This window comes from Piliocolobus tephrosceles, chromosome 1 (assembly GCF_002776525.5).
Source record: "Piliocolobus tephrosceles isolate RC106 chromosome 1, ASM277652v3, whole genome shotgun sequence".
Lineage (NCBI taxonomy): Eukaryota > Metazoa > Chordata > Mammalia > Primates > Cercopithecidae > Piliocolobus > Piliocolobus tephrosceles.
The window spans coordinates 104,779,767-104,800,724 of record NC_045434.1 but is presented as its reverse complement, the minus strand read 5'-3'; the positions used below and the strand labels follow the sequence as shown (position 1 = coordinate 104,800,724).

Below are 20,958 nucleotides of genomic sequence, written 5' to 3'. Positions count from 1 at the left end.
ACATCAGTTACTATGTCTTTCTCAAATCTCATTTTCTAGTAAAATGGTCCTATTCTTTTGTTCTTTTTCAAAATTGCTTAGTTACTCAAGAGCCTTTATGCTTTCTTATAAACTTTAAAATCAGTTTGCCATAATTTCAGAAATTCCTACTGTGATTTTGATTGGAATTGTCATGAAATATATAAAACAATCTGGAGACAAATTACATAATAGCAATAATAAATTGCCCTAGTCATTTATTTAGGTCTTTTCTTTTTTCCTTTAATAGAGCAATATAGCTAAAATGTTTTTCTCAGTAAAGATTCATACATTCTTTATTGCTGTAATACCAGACACTCTTGTTGCTTCAGTAAATGATATCTTATATTATATATCATTTTATAAATTCATGCTACATTTGATATTTGTACCCTGTGGTCTCTTCAGGGTTGCCTATGAGACGAGGGAACCAACACCTGAGGGATATGCCCTCTTGTTTGTAATCATATTTAATATCTATATATTCATGCACATATTCAACATCTTGTTCCATTGGTACCTAGTGGTCCCAATAAAACTGGAATCTTCATTAAGATGGTTACCTGAATACTAAATGTCATATTACTTTCCTGAAGACTTAGTTCAGTGCTATATACACATAGACAGGAGACAGCTATAGCCTGAAAGGTACACAGTTGAACTGAAATCAAAAGACTTGAGTGAAATCTTTTCTGTACCTCTGACTCTGAGCCAGGCCATAATCCCTCTGAATCTCAGCTTCCCCATTCCTAACACATGATTAATGAAGTTGTCACAAAAATTCAAAGAGAAAATGGATTTATCATGCACAAAATTTGACACATGAAACCAATGCCCTGCTATTTGAATCTAAAGGCAAGAAATACTTAAAATCAGCTACAGCTAAGAGAAGAGTAATGGCAGGAAAACATTATAAACTCCAAAAACTCTTTTCCAGTGATTAAAAATTATTACCAAAGTTACTCCAGTCAAGGACATCAAAGAAAATTTATAATCTTGTCTCCAGATAACATGTACGTTCATCAGTTGTGGCTGAAAAGAGAAGTTCCCACCACCCTGAAGACCATTACTGGCCCTGGACTTTCTAAAGCAGCCCAAGAAACATTTTCTCTGGAAACCTGGTCTTTTGTGTGAGGGTGAAAGCTACTGTGGGTGTTGCAATACTTTTCCTCTGCAAAGAGATGATTTTAGCAGAATCCCAAATAGCACAATAGAATTATCTGTATTCATATGCAAATATGCACATTTTAAAATATAGTTGAAACAAATAGGAATCCCTTTTATTTCCAATCTCATCTCATGTTTCCATAATGGAGATACTGGGATTAAAGATGATTGTAAAGTGAATGTAGATTTGTAAGAAGTAGGCTATCATGAGAAATGCTGGGTGTATGGAGCCCCTGCAAACCCTTCCCAGGATACCACAGCAGAAAGGATAGTGGAAAGGCATTAGACTAAGCCATGAGAGTCATGGCAGGAAAAAGATCTGAAGAATAAAGCTTGCAGCACTCTTGTTGAAAGACTGAAGGTAAATGGGCACCTCTTCAATAGCAGCCCTCCCTGACCGCACTAACAAAAATATTCCCCACACCGCCTTGCCTCCTCCCAAGTTACTCTATCATACCACCACCACCTGCTTCATGGTTCTCTTTGAGTTGATCACTATGTTGTATTATCTTGCTTATTTGTTTGTTTGTTTGTTTCCTTTGCTATTATTTATCTCTACCACTAGGCTGGAAACTCTAGAGAAACAGGGACATGACCTATCCTGTTCACGTGCCTCGATCAGTGCTAAGCACAGAATGCACATTCAATAAATGCTATTTGAATGAACAAAGGGAGTCCAGAGCTATCAGAAATGAGGTAATAGCTGTTTCTTGATTTTTTACATTACACATGGGCATTAGAGGATCTTTGTGGTAGGAAGTAAAATTAGAGGATGGAAACTTGCTATAAGGTGCTTTGGTGGAACAAACAACTGTTCAGGTAAGTGCCATCTCAAGCAGTGCTTTGAATTGATCTGCCTGTAACCCTAGGAAAAAAAAAAAAGAATGACCATACATTGGCCCTGACCTGTGAATCCACACATTCCTGGGTTTATCTTTCAGATAATTATTGTGGAGTAATATGAGACAGAGTCTATGGCAATGGCCTCGAATAAATGAGTAATGCAACAAGTTACAAAGTTCTTATAAGAAAGCCTGAGTATATCTCCTCATTCTTTTGTGCTTCTCTAGCCTATTTCCTTTACATATGGTGGCTGGAGTTGTGAGGGGAGAATTTCTATAAAGTAATAATCAATTGTTCTGTTTTTCCTTTGCTCATATCTCTCTCACTTTATTTTTTGAGGGAGAGAATGAAGAGAATAGGACTGGAAAAATGTCAGACTTCTAATGAAATTACAATTAAAAACAAAAAGTGATAACACTAAAACCATAAGGCAAACCAGCAGGGGGTGTTAAAGATAAAATTACCACTCAGAAGTCAATGGAAATGTAGTTACAGGCAATTATTGCATGTTCTCTGTGTCTCTTATAAATGAATTGACCTTTATTTTTTTTTTTTTTTTTTTTGAGACGGAGTGTCGCTCTGTCACCCAGGCTGGAGTGCAGTGGCCGGATCTCAGCTCACTGCAAGCTCCGCCTCCCGGGTTCACGCCATTCTCCTGCCTCAGCCTCCCGAGTAGCTGGGACCACAGGCGCCGCCACCTCGCCCGGCTAGTTTTTTGTATTTTTAGTAGAGATGGGGTTTCACCGTGTTAGCCAGGATGGTCTCGATCTCCTGACCTCGTGATCCGCCCGTCTCGGCCTCCCAAAGTGCTGGGATTACAGGCTTGAGCCACCGCGCCCGGCCGAATTGACCTTTAAAAATAAAATTGCCCTTGATTGTTTTTTAAATCTCATTTTCTGTGCTTCTGAGATTATTTCCAACTGATGCCCATATATTTTTAAAATCTCCAAATGGATTATTATAAATAATAGTAACCAAAATTTCTTAGATTATTAACCTTCCCTTAAATTTAAAAAACATTTATGTTGTGTATCTAACAATGAATAAACAAATCATGTCGCTGCCATAAAACAGGCTGTCACACAGCCATGAAATAATCTGTTTTAAATATTATTTTAAGATACACAGAAATGTTCATTATATAATTTTAATCATTGTATAAACAGGTATAAAACCACACATAGAGAATGCTCTTTGTGTTTTCTTGTGTTTAAAATGATTATGGAATTATGAGTGTGATTATGGGTGAGTTTTGTTTTCTTATGTAACTATTTCTCTGTAATTTTTGAGTTCTCTTTTGTAAACATGTCAGTCTAATAATCAGAAAAAATTCATAAAAATGCTCAGATACCTTTGAACAGAATTTAATTTATCTGTAAGGTATTTGTTTCGATGGGTAAGGAATAACAACTATTCTTCTTTTTTAAATAGAAATACTGAGGCATCATGAAATGCCCTGCTTCTAATCATATAATTCATGGCAAAGAACTGGAATCTGAAATAGAAACCAACCTCCTGGATTGGCAGGGTTTATCCTTCTCTTTACTTACATAAACCTGGTGAGAAAGGCGCAGGGACAGTCTTTCCCTGGGGCCTCTGGGTGGCTGGCCCTGCAGGACTGCCTTCCTCTCTGCACTGGGTTTCTCTGGAGGAGGCCCACTGTGTGAGTGAGCCTGAGGCTTTCCTTCCATTGGTCAGCTCTCTCTAACCCTCTACTGAGGGAAGGGAACAATCCTGGAATATAGCTGCACATTTTCAAAACTTTTAAACAATTGGAGCTATCTGGTCGAGATCATTTCAGATACAAATGCTACTGTCAGCAAAGGGTAATGTTTCCACGTTGCTAAATTGCTGGAAGCCTAACTTCAGAATCACTGTGTTCTTGTCTCCTTGAACAATGCTTGAGAACAGGGACTATGCCTATTTTTTTCCAAAGACTCCTAAACCAGTCCCCCATACGGAGACATTATGCTCATCATGAAATATTTGTAAATATGTATTAACTCACTAGTGATTAGCCTTCAAACATTGCACCTAGGGGCGCTAGTTCACATGTTGGTGGACAGCACGTGCCATATACACTCTCTCACCACCATGTGAGACGGCACATTCATCAAATGTGGGATCTCTGAATTTCCATTTGGAGAATCAGTAAATCTTTTCACTTACTTTCAAGTGGTTCTTTTAACTTTTTAAAGTGCCAAATGACAACTATGTCTTTCTTTTGGTCCTGGCTCTTAATAAACAACAACAACAAAAATGGTTACTTGGCCCCATCCATAGAGATTTGGCTTTAATTGGTCCCAAATGATGTGCAGGCATTAGGTATTTTAAAAAATATCTTTTGACAATTCTAAGGCTCAGCCAGGGTTGAGAACTACTGATTTAAACTGTGAATCTTTGTGAATCTTTGCCTCTATGACATATTTAGTATCTGTGATTTATCTGATGCCAAGTCTTTGGTCAAGAATGCAACATCCAATTATAACACAGATCCCACGGGTAAGATCAGTTTTAGGATTTTCCATGTGGTTTCCAGAAATGTACTGCAGTATTGTTGGATATTTTATATTTGGCCAACGCTCCCATACCCTCAAAAAAAGGTACCTAGGAGAGACCTGTTTCCTTGATGTTTGTAGAGGTTGTGGGAGTACCCAGGAAAAATTACAATATGGGTCTCCTACAAAAGCCTAATCTTTTATTATCAGTGAGCTATGGTAAGAAGAGTAGCCTGAAGAAGGAAAATGAGGTTACCCAAGGAATCTCTGATGCCTGTGTTGAAAGAGGGGAGTTGTGCTGCTAAGACAACATCCCCTGTCCCTAGGGTACTGGGACTCCAGGTCCCGCCAGCTTCCCTGCATCCCTCTCCAGCAAGTAGACCTAGAATCTGTACTTTCCCCACCAGCACCCTATTCCAAAGCATGAGGAATCTGATTTTTTTGAACTCTAAGCAAGGATTCAGATGTGGGAAGATGGAGTCTTACCTGATTAAAGTCAGGAGAAGAGGCTATTCTACATAAAGGCAGAGATATGAATAGATGAATGCCACGGCATCAGAGAGAGAAGCAAGAGTGGGCCAAAGAACCAGGACAGTTGAGATACTGTCCATTTGGCAAGAAGGAGGAGAATGAAGAGACAATAATGTCTCAGAGGCTTAAAATGTTAGTGATTCAAGATCGATATTGAAAGAGTCTTATTGGACAGAAATTAGTTTTGAGGAGGAAGTTCATGAACTTAAATGCCTGAGGACAGGATATTGTGGATGAAATAATATTATGGCACCTTTTCAAATTTAGGCAAGTGGCCCTTTATTGGATTAAGAAAGGAGATCATGAGGCTGAGTGAGCCTGCTGGGAGTTGGTCCAGGCTATGTGAGGCTGTGTTAGCCTTACTCTCCATCCCCAGTATCTGCTCAGGCCTGCTCCACCTGCACACTAGGCCCAGGCCCTCAAGCCGCTACCCTCCCTGTCCTCATCAGAATTTTTCTGTAGGATCCTCCTGTTCTCCTTGGCTTCTACTGGAGCCAAGATGGCCATGGAGTGGAGCTGAGCGACATCACCCAGCAGCCTGAGGAGCCCCTGTGCAGGTGTGATGCAGGGCCCAGAGGACTGTCATTGGAGGGACAAGTGGCTTCTCGGGAAAGAAGCTGAGGGAGCTAATCCTGAGCCTGGGAACCCTGTAAAAAAATTTTAATTTAACCTTACCTTGACAAGGCTGGGCTTAGTGGCTCACACCTGTAATCCTAGCACTTTGGGAAGCCGAGGCAGGCAGATCACTTGAGGCCATGAGTTTGAGACCAGCCTAGCCAACATGGCAAAACCCCATCTCTACTAAAAATACAAACATTAGCTGGGTGTGGTGGCACATGCCTGTAATCCCAGCTACTTGGGAGGCTGAGGCATGAGCCGAGATCACACCATTGCACTCCACCTGGGTGACAGGGCAAGACTCTGTCTCAAAAAAAAAAAAAATAATAATAATAATAACAACAATATTTTTACCTTGACACAATTTTGCTAAAAGGAAGATGCTTCCATGAATTCTCTCAACTTGAAAAGAGTTTGTATGTGTCTCTGTATGTGTGTGTGTGTTTGTGTGACACAGAATGGAAAATTCTGTTTTAAAGGAGCTGGCCTTTTAAATTACATGTTTTGGATAAGCCTCATTTTTTTGTTTAGAAGCAAAACATTTCTACTCTCAGAATTGATTCTTTTCTAGTGGCCCCTAACGCCAAGGAAACAGCACGGTGCAGTGGAAAGAGAAGGGGCTGGGGATCTCGCTTTGACATTAAGCAGCAGCTCTGTGACCCTGGAGAAAGCACCTGTATCCACTCAGCCTCAATCCCACCCTGTAAAAGAGGAGGGGAAATTTCTGGTGTAGAATTCTCATTCCATAAGCTCAGTGTTCTTCGTAAAACCCAACCTACTTGTGAATAAGAGTTCGATCCTATGCATAGCTATCCTCTCAATTCACGAATCCAACGTTGCCTGAGCAAAGCTCCCATTTGCACACAATTCTGTTGCAGACATTGCAGACACATGGGAAATGGACTCAAAGGACTTGCTCAAGGCCACCCAAGTTCACAGCAGTTCTGTTTTATGCTATATCTTGTCCTAGCCAACCCTTTCTCTTGGCATCAGCTCTGTGCACGTAGATGGACAGCATCGTAGGCCCAGACAGCTCCGGCTGGGGAGGTGCATATTTGTCTTAATAAGTGAGAGTCTGAGGTTGGGGAACACGATGGCAACTTCCACAAACCATTCATGCTGCATGATTGTGCTTCCCCTGAAGGAACAGGAGTAACTGGCAATGAAGAAAGCAGCAGAGAAGGGTAGGATTTGGCATCCAAACCTAAGGTAGATCCTTGACATCTCTCCCAGGCTGCCCACTCCTCTCTCCACTATTGGAGAAGCTGGAAACGCTAAGCCTCTTGAATCCTCTAGGAGAGCAAGGTGATTTAAGTCACACATATTTCTGTGACATGAATGTCCAAACAGGAAGCCAAAGGGAACTGGCTTTGCAGTTTTTGTTTTTTTAAGGCAGCATGTGACTAGGAATGGACATGACCAATCATTACTGCTATAATTTTATGTGTCTGCAGTCAAAGAAATCTACCATGCATTGAGGTAACCTGATCTAAAACCGCTTTCACTATTTTGAAATTAACGTTTTTCCACTGCTCATGGAATGTGAGCCTGTGTTTAGAAGTCAATGCAGGACCTTAGCTGACACTTCCATACCTGCCAAGAGCCACTGATGTGAACCAGGTGGCCTGCTTCAAGCAGAATTCAATTACCCAGATGGCAACTGTTTCTTAATTCAAAACTGTAACCGCATTTTTTTTCTTTCCATTATGAAAAATGAGAGGGGAAAAAGAATACATTGAGTTTGAGCACTTCTGGTTTATGAGATTAGAGGCAGGGGAGGGAACTGGGTCCCTGGCCTCTGCCAGCTCCCTGCAGCTCCAGCCTGCAGCACTGTGTCTGCCTGACTCGGCTGCATATTCCTGGAGCAGAAGCGACGGTCCTGAAACTCAGCCTCCTCTTGGGTTTGTTCTTAGGAAGCTAGAATAACTCTCCCTCACTAATTAGTAATTGCATTAGCAGATAGTATCATTTTATTTAAGTAAAAAGGAAAAAGAAGAAAAGGTTTTAAAGGTTTTAAATTGCATTTGGAGACAATGCTTTCTTTCTCCTGAGGAAGCCAGTGCAGTCTAGATCCTGGATACTCAGGCTTATTCTGAAGGTGAAAATCAATCAGCTGGGCAACGGCTCTGATATTTTAGTGTACTTATTTTCCTGGTCCTCGCCTGAAGTTTGGTAATAACCAAACCAGTTCAGACAGGTGGAGTGTTGACTGACCTCTACCTCCCAACTCGGTGCACTCAGCTGGCTGTGTTTCAGTAGACGGGTTCTTTGTTGGATAAAGGAGATTGATGTGGGAAGAGGTGAGCCAGCATAAAGTAAATTCTGTTCTCATTCTCTCCTCCTGTAGACAGATTTTTGTAACTGCCTTCATTCTTCCTTGGACTTTATATCTCCCAGACTGAGTAGGAATTTGGAATCAAGACAAGATCATTGCTTACACTCTTTGAACAGTTACTACATGGCAGGCAATGTTCTAGTGCTTTAAGTATATAGTGTCAATTGTTTCTCATAGCAGCCCACTGGTAAAGTTACTAAGTTAGTTTTTCTAGATAAAAAGCTTCATGCTTATATACATTGTTTGAAGAAGGTATGTAGTTAGAATCATGTCATGTGATCAACTATTTTGGGTCCACCACCTCCATCACCACCATCCCATTACCTCCTACCATCACCTTCATTACCACCACCACCATCTCCGTCTCCACCGCTATCTCTAACACTGTGTCCATGACCACACATCAAATGTTAAGTTGACAGGGACTTGTCAAAAAAACAAAAAGCCACACCCCTGCTTAGGCGGGGACATCTTTAACTTGAGCAATTTGAATAACTTCTTTTTTTTTTTTTTTTTTTTTTTTTTGAGGTAGGTCCCACTATATCATTCAGGCTGATCTCACATTATTGGCCTCAAGTGACCCCCTCGCCTCAGTATTTGGACAATTGAAGCTAAATTATTCATTAACTTGGCCTCTTCCTTCTTTTCTTTATCCTCTATAATTTCAGTCTTCATATGTGAGATTGCTTACCAGCTTAACATTTCTTTAGTCAGTGGAGTTGCATCAAGCACTGGACTCTGAGAGAACTGGAAACCAACAAAGTCCTTGGCCTATTTGGAATTTGGCTTAGCGAAAAACACTGAGAAATCAGATAAAATGCCTGAGCCTTCCCCGCAAATTGAACTATCTTCTGAGGGCTAGGGAGTTAGTTATATGTTGACCAACTGTTAAAATTATGTCCTAATTCCAGTTTTTCATCATATCCAGCAATTCAAAAGCTTCTGTTCAAGGGAAGTAGTAGGTAATAGGGATGGTAATGGGGGTTAAGGCATGCTACCTATGTGTGCACAAGAAAAGGAAGAAAATAAAATTAGCATACTATGACAAAAATATACAAGGAAATACAGATATCTTGAGATTCTGAATTCAATAATGTGATCAGAGAAGCTTTCATAAATGTGCTGGCTATGAAGGCATATCTACTGGAGAAATCTTTCCAAAGCACAAATCTGATCATGCCACGCCCCTGCTTAGAACCCCGCAGTGTCTCCCTATGGCCCATAGGATCAAGTCCAAGCCCTTTGATGGCATCCAAGTCCTCCACAACCTGGACTCTGCTCACCTCTCCAAGCTTACTTCCTGCTGCCATTCCTCTCACAACCTAGGCTCTAGCCATTTTAATCTACTGGCCAGTCCTCCAACACTCAGTTTGTTTCTGTCCTGAAGACCTTGCCGATGTGCTACTTTTGCCTGCATCCCCCTGGTCCTGCCTAACACACTGCCCATTCAATGAACTCGTATTCATCTTTCACAACCCTAGCCAGGGAAGCCTTTCCCACTCTGCAGGCAGAGCTGACCATTTCTTCCTTCATGCCCCCATGAAGGCCTGCATATATACAGCACCTCTCACTGTGTTACTAAAATCTTTTTGCATGTCTTTCTTTTATGCCAGATGGTGAGCTACTTGAGGGTAGAGAATGTGTCTTAGTTATCTTTATACAACAGCAACAAGCACTGTGCTAGGCTCACAGTAGATACTCAATAATGTTTATTCTGATTTTTTGCACGAACTAGTTCTTACTTCTGTTAAATACTGTACAGTAACTAGAGTTAAGGATTGGAGTATGCTCTTTATAAGAGGGGGAAAAAGGGGGGAACCCTTCTTAGGGGCTTATTTGTAAGAGTCCACATGTAGAGGTCACCATCGCCAAAATGGAAGCCTCCAGAGTAAAACATAAGCTGTTAAAAATGAATTGAGCTGGTTACTATTTTTGCATCTGACCTACTTTTTGGTTACTTCTGCTGTTGCAAAAACTTCCATTCTTATAAATGAACCAAACCACTTTTTGATGGTTTTGTATTCTCTCTCTTAAGGTAGCTCTTTACTGAAACGAAAATCTGCACAGTCTCTGAAACCCAGCTTTAATGCAAAGGCATCTATGGAAAAGTATTACTCCCAGTAGGACCAACTTCCACAGAACTCTCTCAATTGTTTTTCCATGGAAGAGTTTAAGGCCAAGAATAGCAAATCTATCCACCACGATGATGGCACTTATTTCCTTAGTGCTTTGTGGTTGTGCGCCCTGGAGAGCAGGAAGGGTTAGATGCCAGTTACCTCCTGCCACCTCTTCCCAGCTTTGGGCTTGCCCTTTCTGAGCCATAAGCCTGCCTGAAGCTGTCTCTGTTGGTTGGATGAAGATGGGACTCTGGCAGTGGAGTATTTTTCAGTCCAGATCCCTTCTTTGTTACCATTTGATTTTTTTTTTTCAATGCCTCAGTAGTTGTTGATTTGCTGAAAACAATTAGTGAGTTTTTAAATGTAGCATATCGTAACATCACATAGTGTTGTGAACTCGGGTGAGGGGAGTAGAACTGTATTGGGGGAGCGTGCTAAAGGAGAAGACAGAATCCTGGCTCAGGATCTGGTATAAAACACACAGGAAGCAACTAAATAATCCTTTATTACTGTTTCATTTACAAAGAACGCTATTAATAAAAGCAAATTATTTAAAGGACAGCTGGGTTAAAGGGATGCTGAGTAAAACACCAAGGACTTGATTCTGTTGTGGTTGGTGATAACCTATAATAGTTACCAAGTAAATGTGGACTCTTTCAAATTTCCCAATTTCCCAGAGGCACAACTTGAAGTTTTCAACCACCATTAACAGGAGAAAATATGTTTAAAAGAATACTAAGGAGCTTTCTAAAGAATTAAGAAATGGCCGGGCGTGGTGGCTCACGCCTGTAATCCCAGCACTTCAGGAGGCTGAGGCAGGCAGATCACTTGACATCAGGAGTTGAAGAACAGCCTGGCCAACATGGTGAAACCCTGCCTCTACTAAAAATACAAAAATTAGCTGGGCATGGTGGTGCGTGCCTATAATCTAAGCTACTCAGGAGGCTGAGGTACAAGAATTCCTTGAACCCAGGAGGTGGAGGTTGCAGTGAGCCAAGATTACACCACTGCACTTCATCCTGGGCAATAGAGTGAGACTCTGTCTCAAAAAAAAAAAAGTAAAAATGGAGAGTCTGGGAGGAAAAGTTACAGGAGTCAGAATTATTTAGCTGTCAGGTTTTGATAGTCAGTAATGCACGCAGAACTGTGCTTTTAAAGACAGGTGATATGTCTGCTGCTGAACAGAAGAAAAGGAAATAGATTTGCAATGGATGCAAATTTGCAATGGAGACACAGAGATTTGCAATGGAGGCACAGATAATGGCTAGGAGGAACTTTGAATGATGAAGAGAGTTGACTTTAAGGCAGCAAGAGTGGCTTTCTGAATAACATGGAAAATTCTGGATAATGTGGGAAATAGGTAAAGGATAAAGATGCATGCTTATGACTGTATCCATGCTAACCCAGGAGCACACAAAGCCAAAGAAAATTCTGTCCTTCCAGATCCCTAGCTCACAGATCCCCCAAATTTTTGTGTCCTATGGAAAATGCTAAGTTAGTGTGGACTCCAACTCATATTTTAAAGCCCTTAATTGCAATGGTGTGTTTATTCAATTCAGCAAATACTCAAAGTGCTAGCATTCTTGGCTTAAAAAACTGACTTGCATCATATTTTTCATACATCTGCTGACTCTATTCACAATGACTGGAGCAACCATCCACAGTTGTGATCAAATTCTCCTCGAAGCTATCCATACTTGGCAGCCTTAAGGTCTATAAATGCTGAGTCTCCAGGCCAATCAGTTTAACCATGCCCCAAGCTAGGAGCTTGAAAAGAGTTGATAGGATAAGAAGCAGACAGAATAGAGTCTTTGCTTTCTTCACCATCTCTTCTGGAATCCAAATTTGTCCACTGCACTGGAATTAGAAAAGCTACCTGAAAGTCTTGCCACTATTCTTGGAATATTCAATAACAATTACTCCCCGGGCCTCAGTTTCTTCATCATAAAATGAGGGAGCTTGATGTTTCATCCGTAAGCTTTCATTTCATTCAGAAGCCCCTCTTTCAAGGGAAGAAAAGAAGGCTTTTTCTATTTTTTTTTTTTAAAAAAAAGGACTTTTCCTCCTTTGGTTATCCATTTTCCAAGGTGTCTCTCTCACATCTGAGATTTCTTTCTGCACCTCAGTCTTGGTCATGCCTTACCTTTTTCTTTACCTCGAAGACTTGTGAGAATTCAAGGGCACCGTGCATCTGAAATTACTGTGTGGCATCAAAAGCAAAATACAGATTTAAGATAATGTTTCTTATAGTTTTTGCCCTTTCTTCACACCGGAACATAGATAGAACTCTGGGATCTTCCTGAAAGGACCTTCGGCAATTTTCAGTTGCCAAATAAATAGCTCTAGAGACAAAGGGAAGTGCCTTGATCTTTCAGGGTTACTTTGTTGAGTGAATTCATGAGAATTTGACTTATGAAGGGAGAAAAAGGAGACCAGCTGGCCAGAGAAATCTACATTGTTCTGACTTTTGCTTTATATATTTAGTTGTTGCCGCAGCACTTTTTCCACTCAGACCAGGGCCCAAGGAGTAATTAATCTTTTTTTTTTTTTGGATTGATTGATTGATTGATTGATTTTGAGACGGAGTCTCGCTCTGTCGCAAGGCTGGAGTGCAGTGACGCCATCTCTGCTCACTGCAACCTCCGATTCTCTGGTTCAAGCGAATCTCCCGCCTCAGCCTCCTGAGTAGCTGGGATTACAGGCATGCGCCACTATGCCCAGCTAGTTTTTTTGTACTTTTAGTGGAGATGGGGTTTCACCAGGTTGGCCAGGATGGTCTTGATCTCCTGACCTCATGATCTGCCCGCTTCAGCCTCCCAAAGTGCTAGGATTACAGGCATGAGCCACAGCGCCCAGCCCAGGAGTAATTAATCTTAAAGAAGCTATCTTTAGCAAGCAAAAGCATCTTACAAAGTAGAGTAACTGAGGCTATCAGTTAAATTTCCGAGCATGTAAAGAAAGCATTTTCTAGAAGCTTAGAGGTGGATCCCTGAACACTCTGTAACCCTCTGTTGAATTAACAGCCTAGGGAATTCTGTTCTGAATTTGGGGGCTCTTTTCTAGGCAGTCAGGGTTTTGAATTCTATTTACAATTCCTCTGCTCTCCATGGCCTGGAATGATTGAACCAAGTCTCTAGATCACTGTAGGAGACATCAACCCTTAAAAATACATTCTTGAGGAAGAACAGACTCCAGTAAGAAACTGTCTTCTAAGAAGGGATGAGAATTACCCTAATGATGTAACTGACAACACAGTTTCTAGTTTTTCCTTTCCTTCCTTCCTTCCCCATTTTTTCCAGCGTCATATCCTTGTTTGTTCATGCTCCACAAATACTTGAAGTTGATAGAGTTGGCTTTAACTTAGGAACCTTTGCTTGGAAAGTCAATATCCTGGCCTTTCTCAGAATACTTGACTTCCTGCAAATCTTGTTAATAATACTTTGTTTTTTAAAATGTTGGAGAACTTCAGCCATTGCAGCCTCTTGCTAAGAAGCAAAAGCTATAATGACAGAGAAGCCCCAAAGTGCAGTGGAACCAGGGATATCCGGGGAGAGGGGTAGTTTCCTGCCCCCCCCACCAGAGATCCCAAGGCTGTGCTGGAGATGCTGCCCTGACAGGTGGAGTCGTGGAGAGGCACCTGGCAAGTCCTCAAACGCCTCCCCCTTGATTTAGCTCCTCTAGCTAAAGATATGCATTCCTTTGGGTTTCAGGTTTTTCTTCCCTAAAAAGAGAATCCCCAAACTGGACAAGCAGGTTACATTGACACAATAGCGTGAATGAATTCGCTGGTCGCCCTTTGGATTCTCATTTTGGAATCTTGAAGAAAGAGAGGTGGTGGGAGGAGGGCGCTTGAAACTTCTGGCCATGCCAGTTCAGATCCATCCCAGCTATGACGGAGCGGGAAGTGGATAAAGAGGACCCCAAGTCAGAGGAGGCACTCTGAGAGCACCAAGCGCCTGGGGAGGCCATCCGCAGGTGGGCGCGGGGCCTGGATTCCACAGAGGGGCGGAGTCCCTCAGTCAGGCCTGGCTGCAATCACACCCGAGCGCCAGCCCCCTTCAGCATCCCTGAGTCCCAGAGGAGATCTCCGAAGCGCTGGAAAAGCCGTTCCGCTCAAGGCTTCTGGTGCCGGGTCGGCGGCGACTGGGGGAGCTCAGTTCGGAGACCGTACCGCACCCACTGCGGACCTCCTGGGCCCTACATAGCAGGCGGGTCATGCAGGGCGGCGGGAGGAGGGGCGTGGGAGGGCCAATGCCGCCGAGTCCCTGCTACTCAGCCAGCAGGAGCGCCCCACAGCCCTCCCGGGATACGGTGGACACGCTCGTCCCGGGCCCGGGCGCCTTCCTGCCGGGAGCCGGGACTGGCCGCAGCAGGCGCTGTCGGGGCCCGTGGGCGGGGTTTGGTGAGGGGCGGAGCCAGGCCCGCTGCCGGTGTCAGGTTGCTCCGGTAACGGTGACGTTTCGCGGCGTGGGCGGGGCCAGCACGCAGGTTGCATATTTTAGGAAGTGAGGAGGAGGCGCGGGCTGGAGCTGCGGCGGGGTCTGGGGCGCACAGCAGCGGCGGGAGGAGGCGGACACGTGGCAGCAGCAGCGGTAGCAGCCCCGGCGGCGGCAGCAACAGCGGCGGCGGCATCGGCCAGAGCCGCCGGCCGCCCTCCCTCTCTCCCGCCCCGCGGCAGCCTTAGCTCCCTCCACTCGGCTCCCCCGGCCCCGCTCGCTCGGCCGGGAGCTGCTCTCTGCTTTTCTCTGATCCTCCAGCGACAGGACCCGGCGCCGGGCACCGAGCACCGCCACCATGGGGAAGGGGGTGAGTGTCCGACGCGCCCGAAGAGGGGGCGCGGGGAGCCCTCGAGGGGAAGAGGAGGAAGTCGGGAGGGCGACCGCGGCCAGCGGGAGGCGGCGGAGGAGGAAGCGGCGCGGCGCGGAGCGGAGTGGGCTGGCAAAGCCGCGCGGCTTAAAAGACGACGCACTTTGGAAATGGAGGGAGCGCAGTAACGGGGGGCGGGGGAAGGGAGCGCCGAGGGGCTGGAGCGCAGCATTGCTTGGCGGCGGGTGAGCGGACCCCGGGCGGGGGCTGCGCGCCCCCGAAGCCGAGCGGGCCGGGGGCTTGGAGAGGCGGTGCTTGGGAAGCCGCGGGGCCGGGAGGAGGGGGGCGAGCTGCAGCGGGGCGGTCCCGGGACCGAGCCGGCATCCCTGAGCCCGGCTCCCCTCCCCGCGCCCGCCGTCACCTCCTCTCTCCTTCCTTTTCCCTCCGCCCTCCGTGCCCTGAGGAAAGGCGCGCTCCTCCCCTTCCCCTGGGGCGCTCCGCCGGGGCCCCTCCCGGGCCTCCGTTCCCGCCGCGGCCCCGGCGCCGGCGGGGGCAGCCTTCGGGTTCGGGGCTCCTTCTCCTGGAGGCGCTGGGGCTTAGCTGGCTCCGCGCAGAGGCGGCCGCCCTCCCCCAAGGAAAAAACTGGCTTCTCCTGAGTGCGGAGCCGGCTGAGCGGGCTGGTGCCAGAAAGGGTGTGTCTTCACTGCCCTAAGATGGCCTTTAAGGTATACTTTTGAGGGTTTTATTGGGCCACTTTCCGTAAACACAGGATGCACCGCTGGCAACTGGAGTTGTCATCCGACGGTGGGGAGAGGCGTGCAGATTTGTTTTGAAGGGACGAGCCCTGAAGGATAGGCAGACCCATCAGGGCCTCAGGGTACAATAAACGCGAAAAAGGACTGGAGGCTGCAGGCAAACGGTAGTAGGAATGCTCTGCCAGTTTCCAGCGTCGCGGAAGCACCAAAGGGCGGTTCCTGAAGCAAACGAGGGGTCTTGGGGCTGGAGAGCGGCGCGGAGCGTGGTGGGAATATCATCACAACGCCCCTTTCCTGCATTTCTGAAGCGAAGACTTGATTACCCGTAGGTACTGCAGGAGACTGGGTCCCGGACCCCAAAGGACCCAAAGTCCAGTTGAGAAAAATTTACATAAAATAACCTCGGAATTCATGGGGTGAAAGTGACCATGTCATGAGAATACAAATGGGAGAATACACTCCGTTGCCTCCAGGGTTTAGCACAGTGCAGACACTGAATAGGTCTTTGAAGGTCCTGAGGTTTCTGGGTGTAGACAGAGCGACAGGAGCAGAGGGAGGCTGCACTCCTTTGGGACTCTAAATGAGTTTTGAAGGAGATAATTGAAAGGCTTGGACCTGGTGGGGAGAACAGGCACAAGTGGAAATGCACAACTCGCCTCACTTTAAAAGCATACAGCGTGGAGGGCCGGTCCAGGTCAAGTGGCATCAGAGAGCAGAGCCGAGTGCAGGGCGTCTCCATTCCCCTGATGGAGACTGGGTTAGTGGCCTGTGCTTTTACCACACCATCAAACCCTTGGTCATTTCTGTAAACAAGCACTTTAAAGCTCATTGTTTGTCTCTCCTCCCTTAAAAAAAAGAAAAAGAAAAGAAAAAAGTTTACTTCCTGAGCTAATTTGGGGGGGGTTAGAGATCACAGATGTGTGCCCCAGGCCTAGGAAGGTGAAGTGACTTGCTCAAGGTCAAACGGTTAACTAGTGACAGACCAGGCGTCCCTGATTCTTGAACAGCCTGTGGCCTCAAGCCTGAACATACATTTACTCTTTAACATTGAGTTATTTATACAGAACTCAAAACTTATTCTTCAGATGAAACTGGGGTATTTGTAATGTTGAATTAATAGGCCATGGAGATGGTTTGGGCAACTAAGTTATGTCCATGTATCTGGATGTCTTTTTTTCTAACCACACACAAGCACACATGCACAGTAGTGATGCGGTAGTAACCCACCTGAACAGTTAGTAGAGCTTAAACTCAGATGTCTTACAACAAAATGTATAGTGGCTAGCAAACACAAGATTAAATTATAGCTGCGAACACTGGGATAATGAGCTGCTTGGCTGCTGGGTGGTAGTTAGCGTTTTGAGCATTCTGATACATTGAACATTAGTTTACTTGTGTGTTTGTCCGTGTGTTTGTCCTCAGTGACTTATTGTGATCGTCCAAATGTTCAGAAGAATATTTCATGTTGGGATTTTTCCACATGGGGATTAAAATGTGGGTGGAGTGGTGACTAAAGCCCTGCTGATAATTGGTTAACCAGGAAGCCTGTGCCGGCAGCTAATTTTTAAGGTCATTGTAAATTTCTTCCCCTCCTCTCCTCAGTACCCTTTGTGGCCTAGCTTTTGATGATATTTCAGGTGGTTTTATATATCCTTAAAAGTCTAGTTCCTAAGCATTTGGTAAGAAAATGAAAGAACAGCTCTTGCTGAATCATTCCTGGATGAAATAGGATTTTGTCCCTTTTTTTCTTACTGGGTTTTATTGCCAATGACTCGGCTTAAACCTTTAGCTAGGCCTACCACCCGCAACTGTTTCACTCACCAAAGGTACACACCATAACTGCTGAGAAATGTGGGAAAGTTTATTTTCTCAAGTGTGTAAAAGATGAGGAGAGGGGGTCTCACCAGGTCCTTCACTACATTCTGGATTTAGTTTGAATATTAGTTACCTAAAAGATAAATCATAGCTTATGAGTAGTGATTTAAGGAGGGGCAGGGAAAAAAGGTTCCAGTGAAGGTGGCAGTGGGGGATGCACATGTCAGCAGAAATCCTGGTTGTATGGTAATGTTATCAGCTGCCCTTTTGGAGCTCAGCTTGAAAGTGTGACTAAAGCTCCTCTGGCTGCTATAAAGCTAGTACTTTAGACTTAAAGCATTGTAAGGCAGAGGCCTCAGAGTGGAAAGTTGCCCGGGCCTGGCTGGGAACTAGTGGAGCAGTTACCGGAAGAACTAGTGCCTAGAGCTGGGGGGTGGAGAGAGAGCACTTGTGCCTCACCCTTTGCCTGTCAGTTGTTCAGTGTGTAACAGTTCCCTGCTTCTTGGGTTCTTTCTGTACCCTTTTATAAGGGTGTATCCCCTTTTGGTAATTTACTGTTTGTTAATTTGTAGTGTTCCCTGCCAGTAAGCTTGTAGCACTCTAGTGACTCACCTGCAGGTGGGAGGGTAGGAAAGGGGGAGGCCTGCCTCCTAAACCTGGGAAGATGGGGAGAGAGTGGTAAACCTGAGAGCCCAAAAAAAGAAACCAAAAAAAAAAAAAAAGATGCCTTTAAAAATCCAGTTAGATGTTTGTCCAGATGAGGGCTAACACTTAAAATATACAGATTTCTGGGAACGTTATTCCTAAATTGCATTTAAAAATAAAAGTGAATTCAACATTTTATAGCACAATAGACTTGGCACTCATCCATGCTCCATTCCAGTACCCTCAGTCATTGTTTTCTGATTATTTTAGCAACATACGAACAGATAAGTGACTTTCTATTCAAATCAGGCTATGTTCTTTTAAATATATCTAAACTTAAGAACAAGAAAGGCTTTAACTGAAATAGCTTTGAAGGATTTTGTATGGTAAAGTAAAATTAGTTTCTTCACTCAAAAACAAACAGGTTTAAAAAATAAAATAAAAGCCCTGAAGCTTCGGTTTCTCATCTGGCTCTTGGATGGAATGCTCATCCTGAGGATCAAGTGAAATAATCTATGTTATGTTTATGGAAGGAGTGCCCTGCCAGCCTGAGTTGTGGCTATTGTTATTGGGCTTACATAGGTACAGTAATTAGAGCCAAGAGAAGATCAAATCTTTACAGACTGGGTTTGCTCTTCGTCAGTAAGTCATTAGCCCTTTCAAAATTAGAGAGCAGTTTTGTCCTTCACCCTGAGAACATACTAACATTTGAAAATAATGGGAAATAATGTTAATTGCCCTTCATAGGAAAGTCAAGTAGAGGTGTCAGTTGACATTACTGCAACTGTTATCTTTGCTCAACAAGCAAATCTCTTGTTTAATAGCATCTTTCTGTCTACTTTCACTTTTCAGGTGAAGGACTTTGTTTGCAGTTGATGATCATTTTTACGTTTTCCAAGTCTTGCAAAATAAAATGGGCTTTTCGGCCTTCTGTGATGAGAGGGAGCCTGAGCATTTGTGCTGTGCTGACTTCTTCTAGCTGCCCAGGGCTCTCTGCCAGCCAACAGGCTAGAAGAAGAAACCCGAGTGTCAGATCAGATGGGCTCACAGTAATCAGAGTGGCTGGGTTTGGACGACAAAACACCAGGCAAAATGTTTCCCATCCCTGCCAGAGCTGTCCAATTCTAGATTACACTGAAAGTACATGTCTAGTACATGATAATGTGCAGTAGAGAGAACTGTAAAACCTACTCACTCATTTTTAAAACTCTCCTTCATTTATATATTTTGGAGGAAGGATATGGAACCTAGTCAGGTCTGAACTTTCTCACGTTGCTATGAATTGAGTGTATGAGAGGAAGTGTGTATTCTTTGGCTGGAGTCAGAGACTGTTCTTTGCATATGACTCACCTCATTAGTTGTGCTGAAATCTGTTGTCAGGAATCCACAAGAAGTTCTTCGTATTTATTTGGTGTTTCGGATGGCAGATTGTGTTAGGAAAGAAGTACCCTTCACCCTATACTTTCTCTTTGGTTTGGTTTTTATTTGGGTCCTGAGCAAAGGGATTTTTCACCAATAGACCTCATTCCTTAGTTCCTTTGTGACTTTACAGTGAATCTCTTTATCTGGTTTTAGACCTCACTCACTAGTTCCTTTGTGACTTATGTTGAAATATATCTGCACGTGATCTCTTTCTGGTTTTATTCAAACCCTATTTAGTAATGACTATTGGCTGTCTCGGTGATTTGATAAGTTGATTCATGGTAGCTTGTGCTTTGTCCTTGGGACTTGTATTGTTTGGGGGCCTGATAGTCAGTGTAAGATTTTGTGACTCAGTGGGCTTTGCTGTGTGGATCAGTGAGCTGTGATTTCTCTTTCTAGTCTGTTACCAGGTAGGGGCAGGTCCCTAATGCACTTTGGGGGTTATCCTCTTGTGTGTTTCTTTTATCTTCCATGTAATGCTTCCATGGCACCACATTTGTTTTATTATTTCAATTCATGTGACATTTCTTTAGGGCCTTGGACAGCCTTTATCCTTTTCAGCCTGGCAGTCATTTTCCTTCCTAGCCTAAGCTTCAGGGTACTAATTGAGGAGTGATCAGGACTTACTGGGAATTGTTCTGGTCCTCTCATAACGCATATGCTGATTATTAATCAGTTGTCTCAAACCAGAGCACTCTGGTAAAATGAAAAAAGGAGGTAAGGTGGTCAGCAAATAGGGAGAGTTAAGGAATAAGCAGAAAGTTTTAACCTTTCATAACCCATGTGCCTAATGTAGAGGTAGAATATTCCATTGAAGAAACTGAAGTTTTTTTCTGATTCTTAATAACTGTAAAAACAAAAGTACATCTAAACTGCACTGATTCTTTACACCTTTTAGAATTTTTATTTTTTGAATGATCATGGATGTATACTACTGCAGGTAGGGTAGGCTGTCAGGCTCATTAAGAATTGACATGCAGGCAGATTGGGGAGGAAAGTCAAGTCATTTTCTTTTGGGTTGAGGGAACTTGCTGGCTAGATCTGTCGCTGTTTTTTGACCCTTGCTGGCTGATGGGCTGCCCAAGTTTGGATATACTGAACTGGTTCACAAAGGGACCTACTGCTTTGGCCTTGGTAAATTATATTCTCCAGCATGCTTATTTGGGTGGGCAAGAGAAGGAATATGAAGGCATGGTGGCCCCTCAGGCTCACCTCCTCTTCCTCTGCAGAGAACTGCTGCTCCTGCAGTGATGTGCTGCTGCTGGGACTGGATAGCAGCCATGGTACTATGACAGTGTCCTCCCTCAACCCCGGCCATCCCTTAGCCCTCCACTCCCTGGCTACACAATTCCTTGCACATAAACTAAACTACTTAGTCATTTAGGAGC

General features: G+C 44.1%; 1 protein-coding gene across 2 annotated transcripts in view; it reads left to right on the top strand.

Moving 5' to 3' along the window:
• Positions 1 to 14,581: 14,581 nt before the first annotated feature.
• Positions 14,582 to 20,958, top strand: part of ATP1A1 (ATPase Na+/K+ transporting subunit alpha 1) — a 31,617-nt gene continuing 25,240 nt past the window's right edge. Inside the window, exon 1 of one of the 2 annotated variants that reach the window (XM_023222764.2) lies at positions 14,582 to 14,933. In XM_023222764.2, coding sequence (XP_023078532.1) covers positions 14,922 to 14,933 — 12 coding nt within the window. In that variant the 5' untranslated portion in view covers positions 14,582 to 14,921. Of the gene's footprint in view, positions 14,934 to 15,290; positions 15,659 to 20,958 lie in introns of those variants that run through there. The other variant, XM_023222765.2, reaches the window with a different exon arrangement.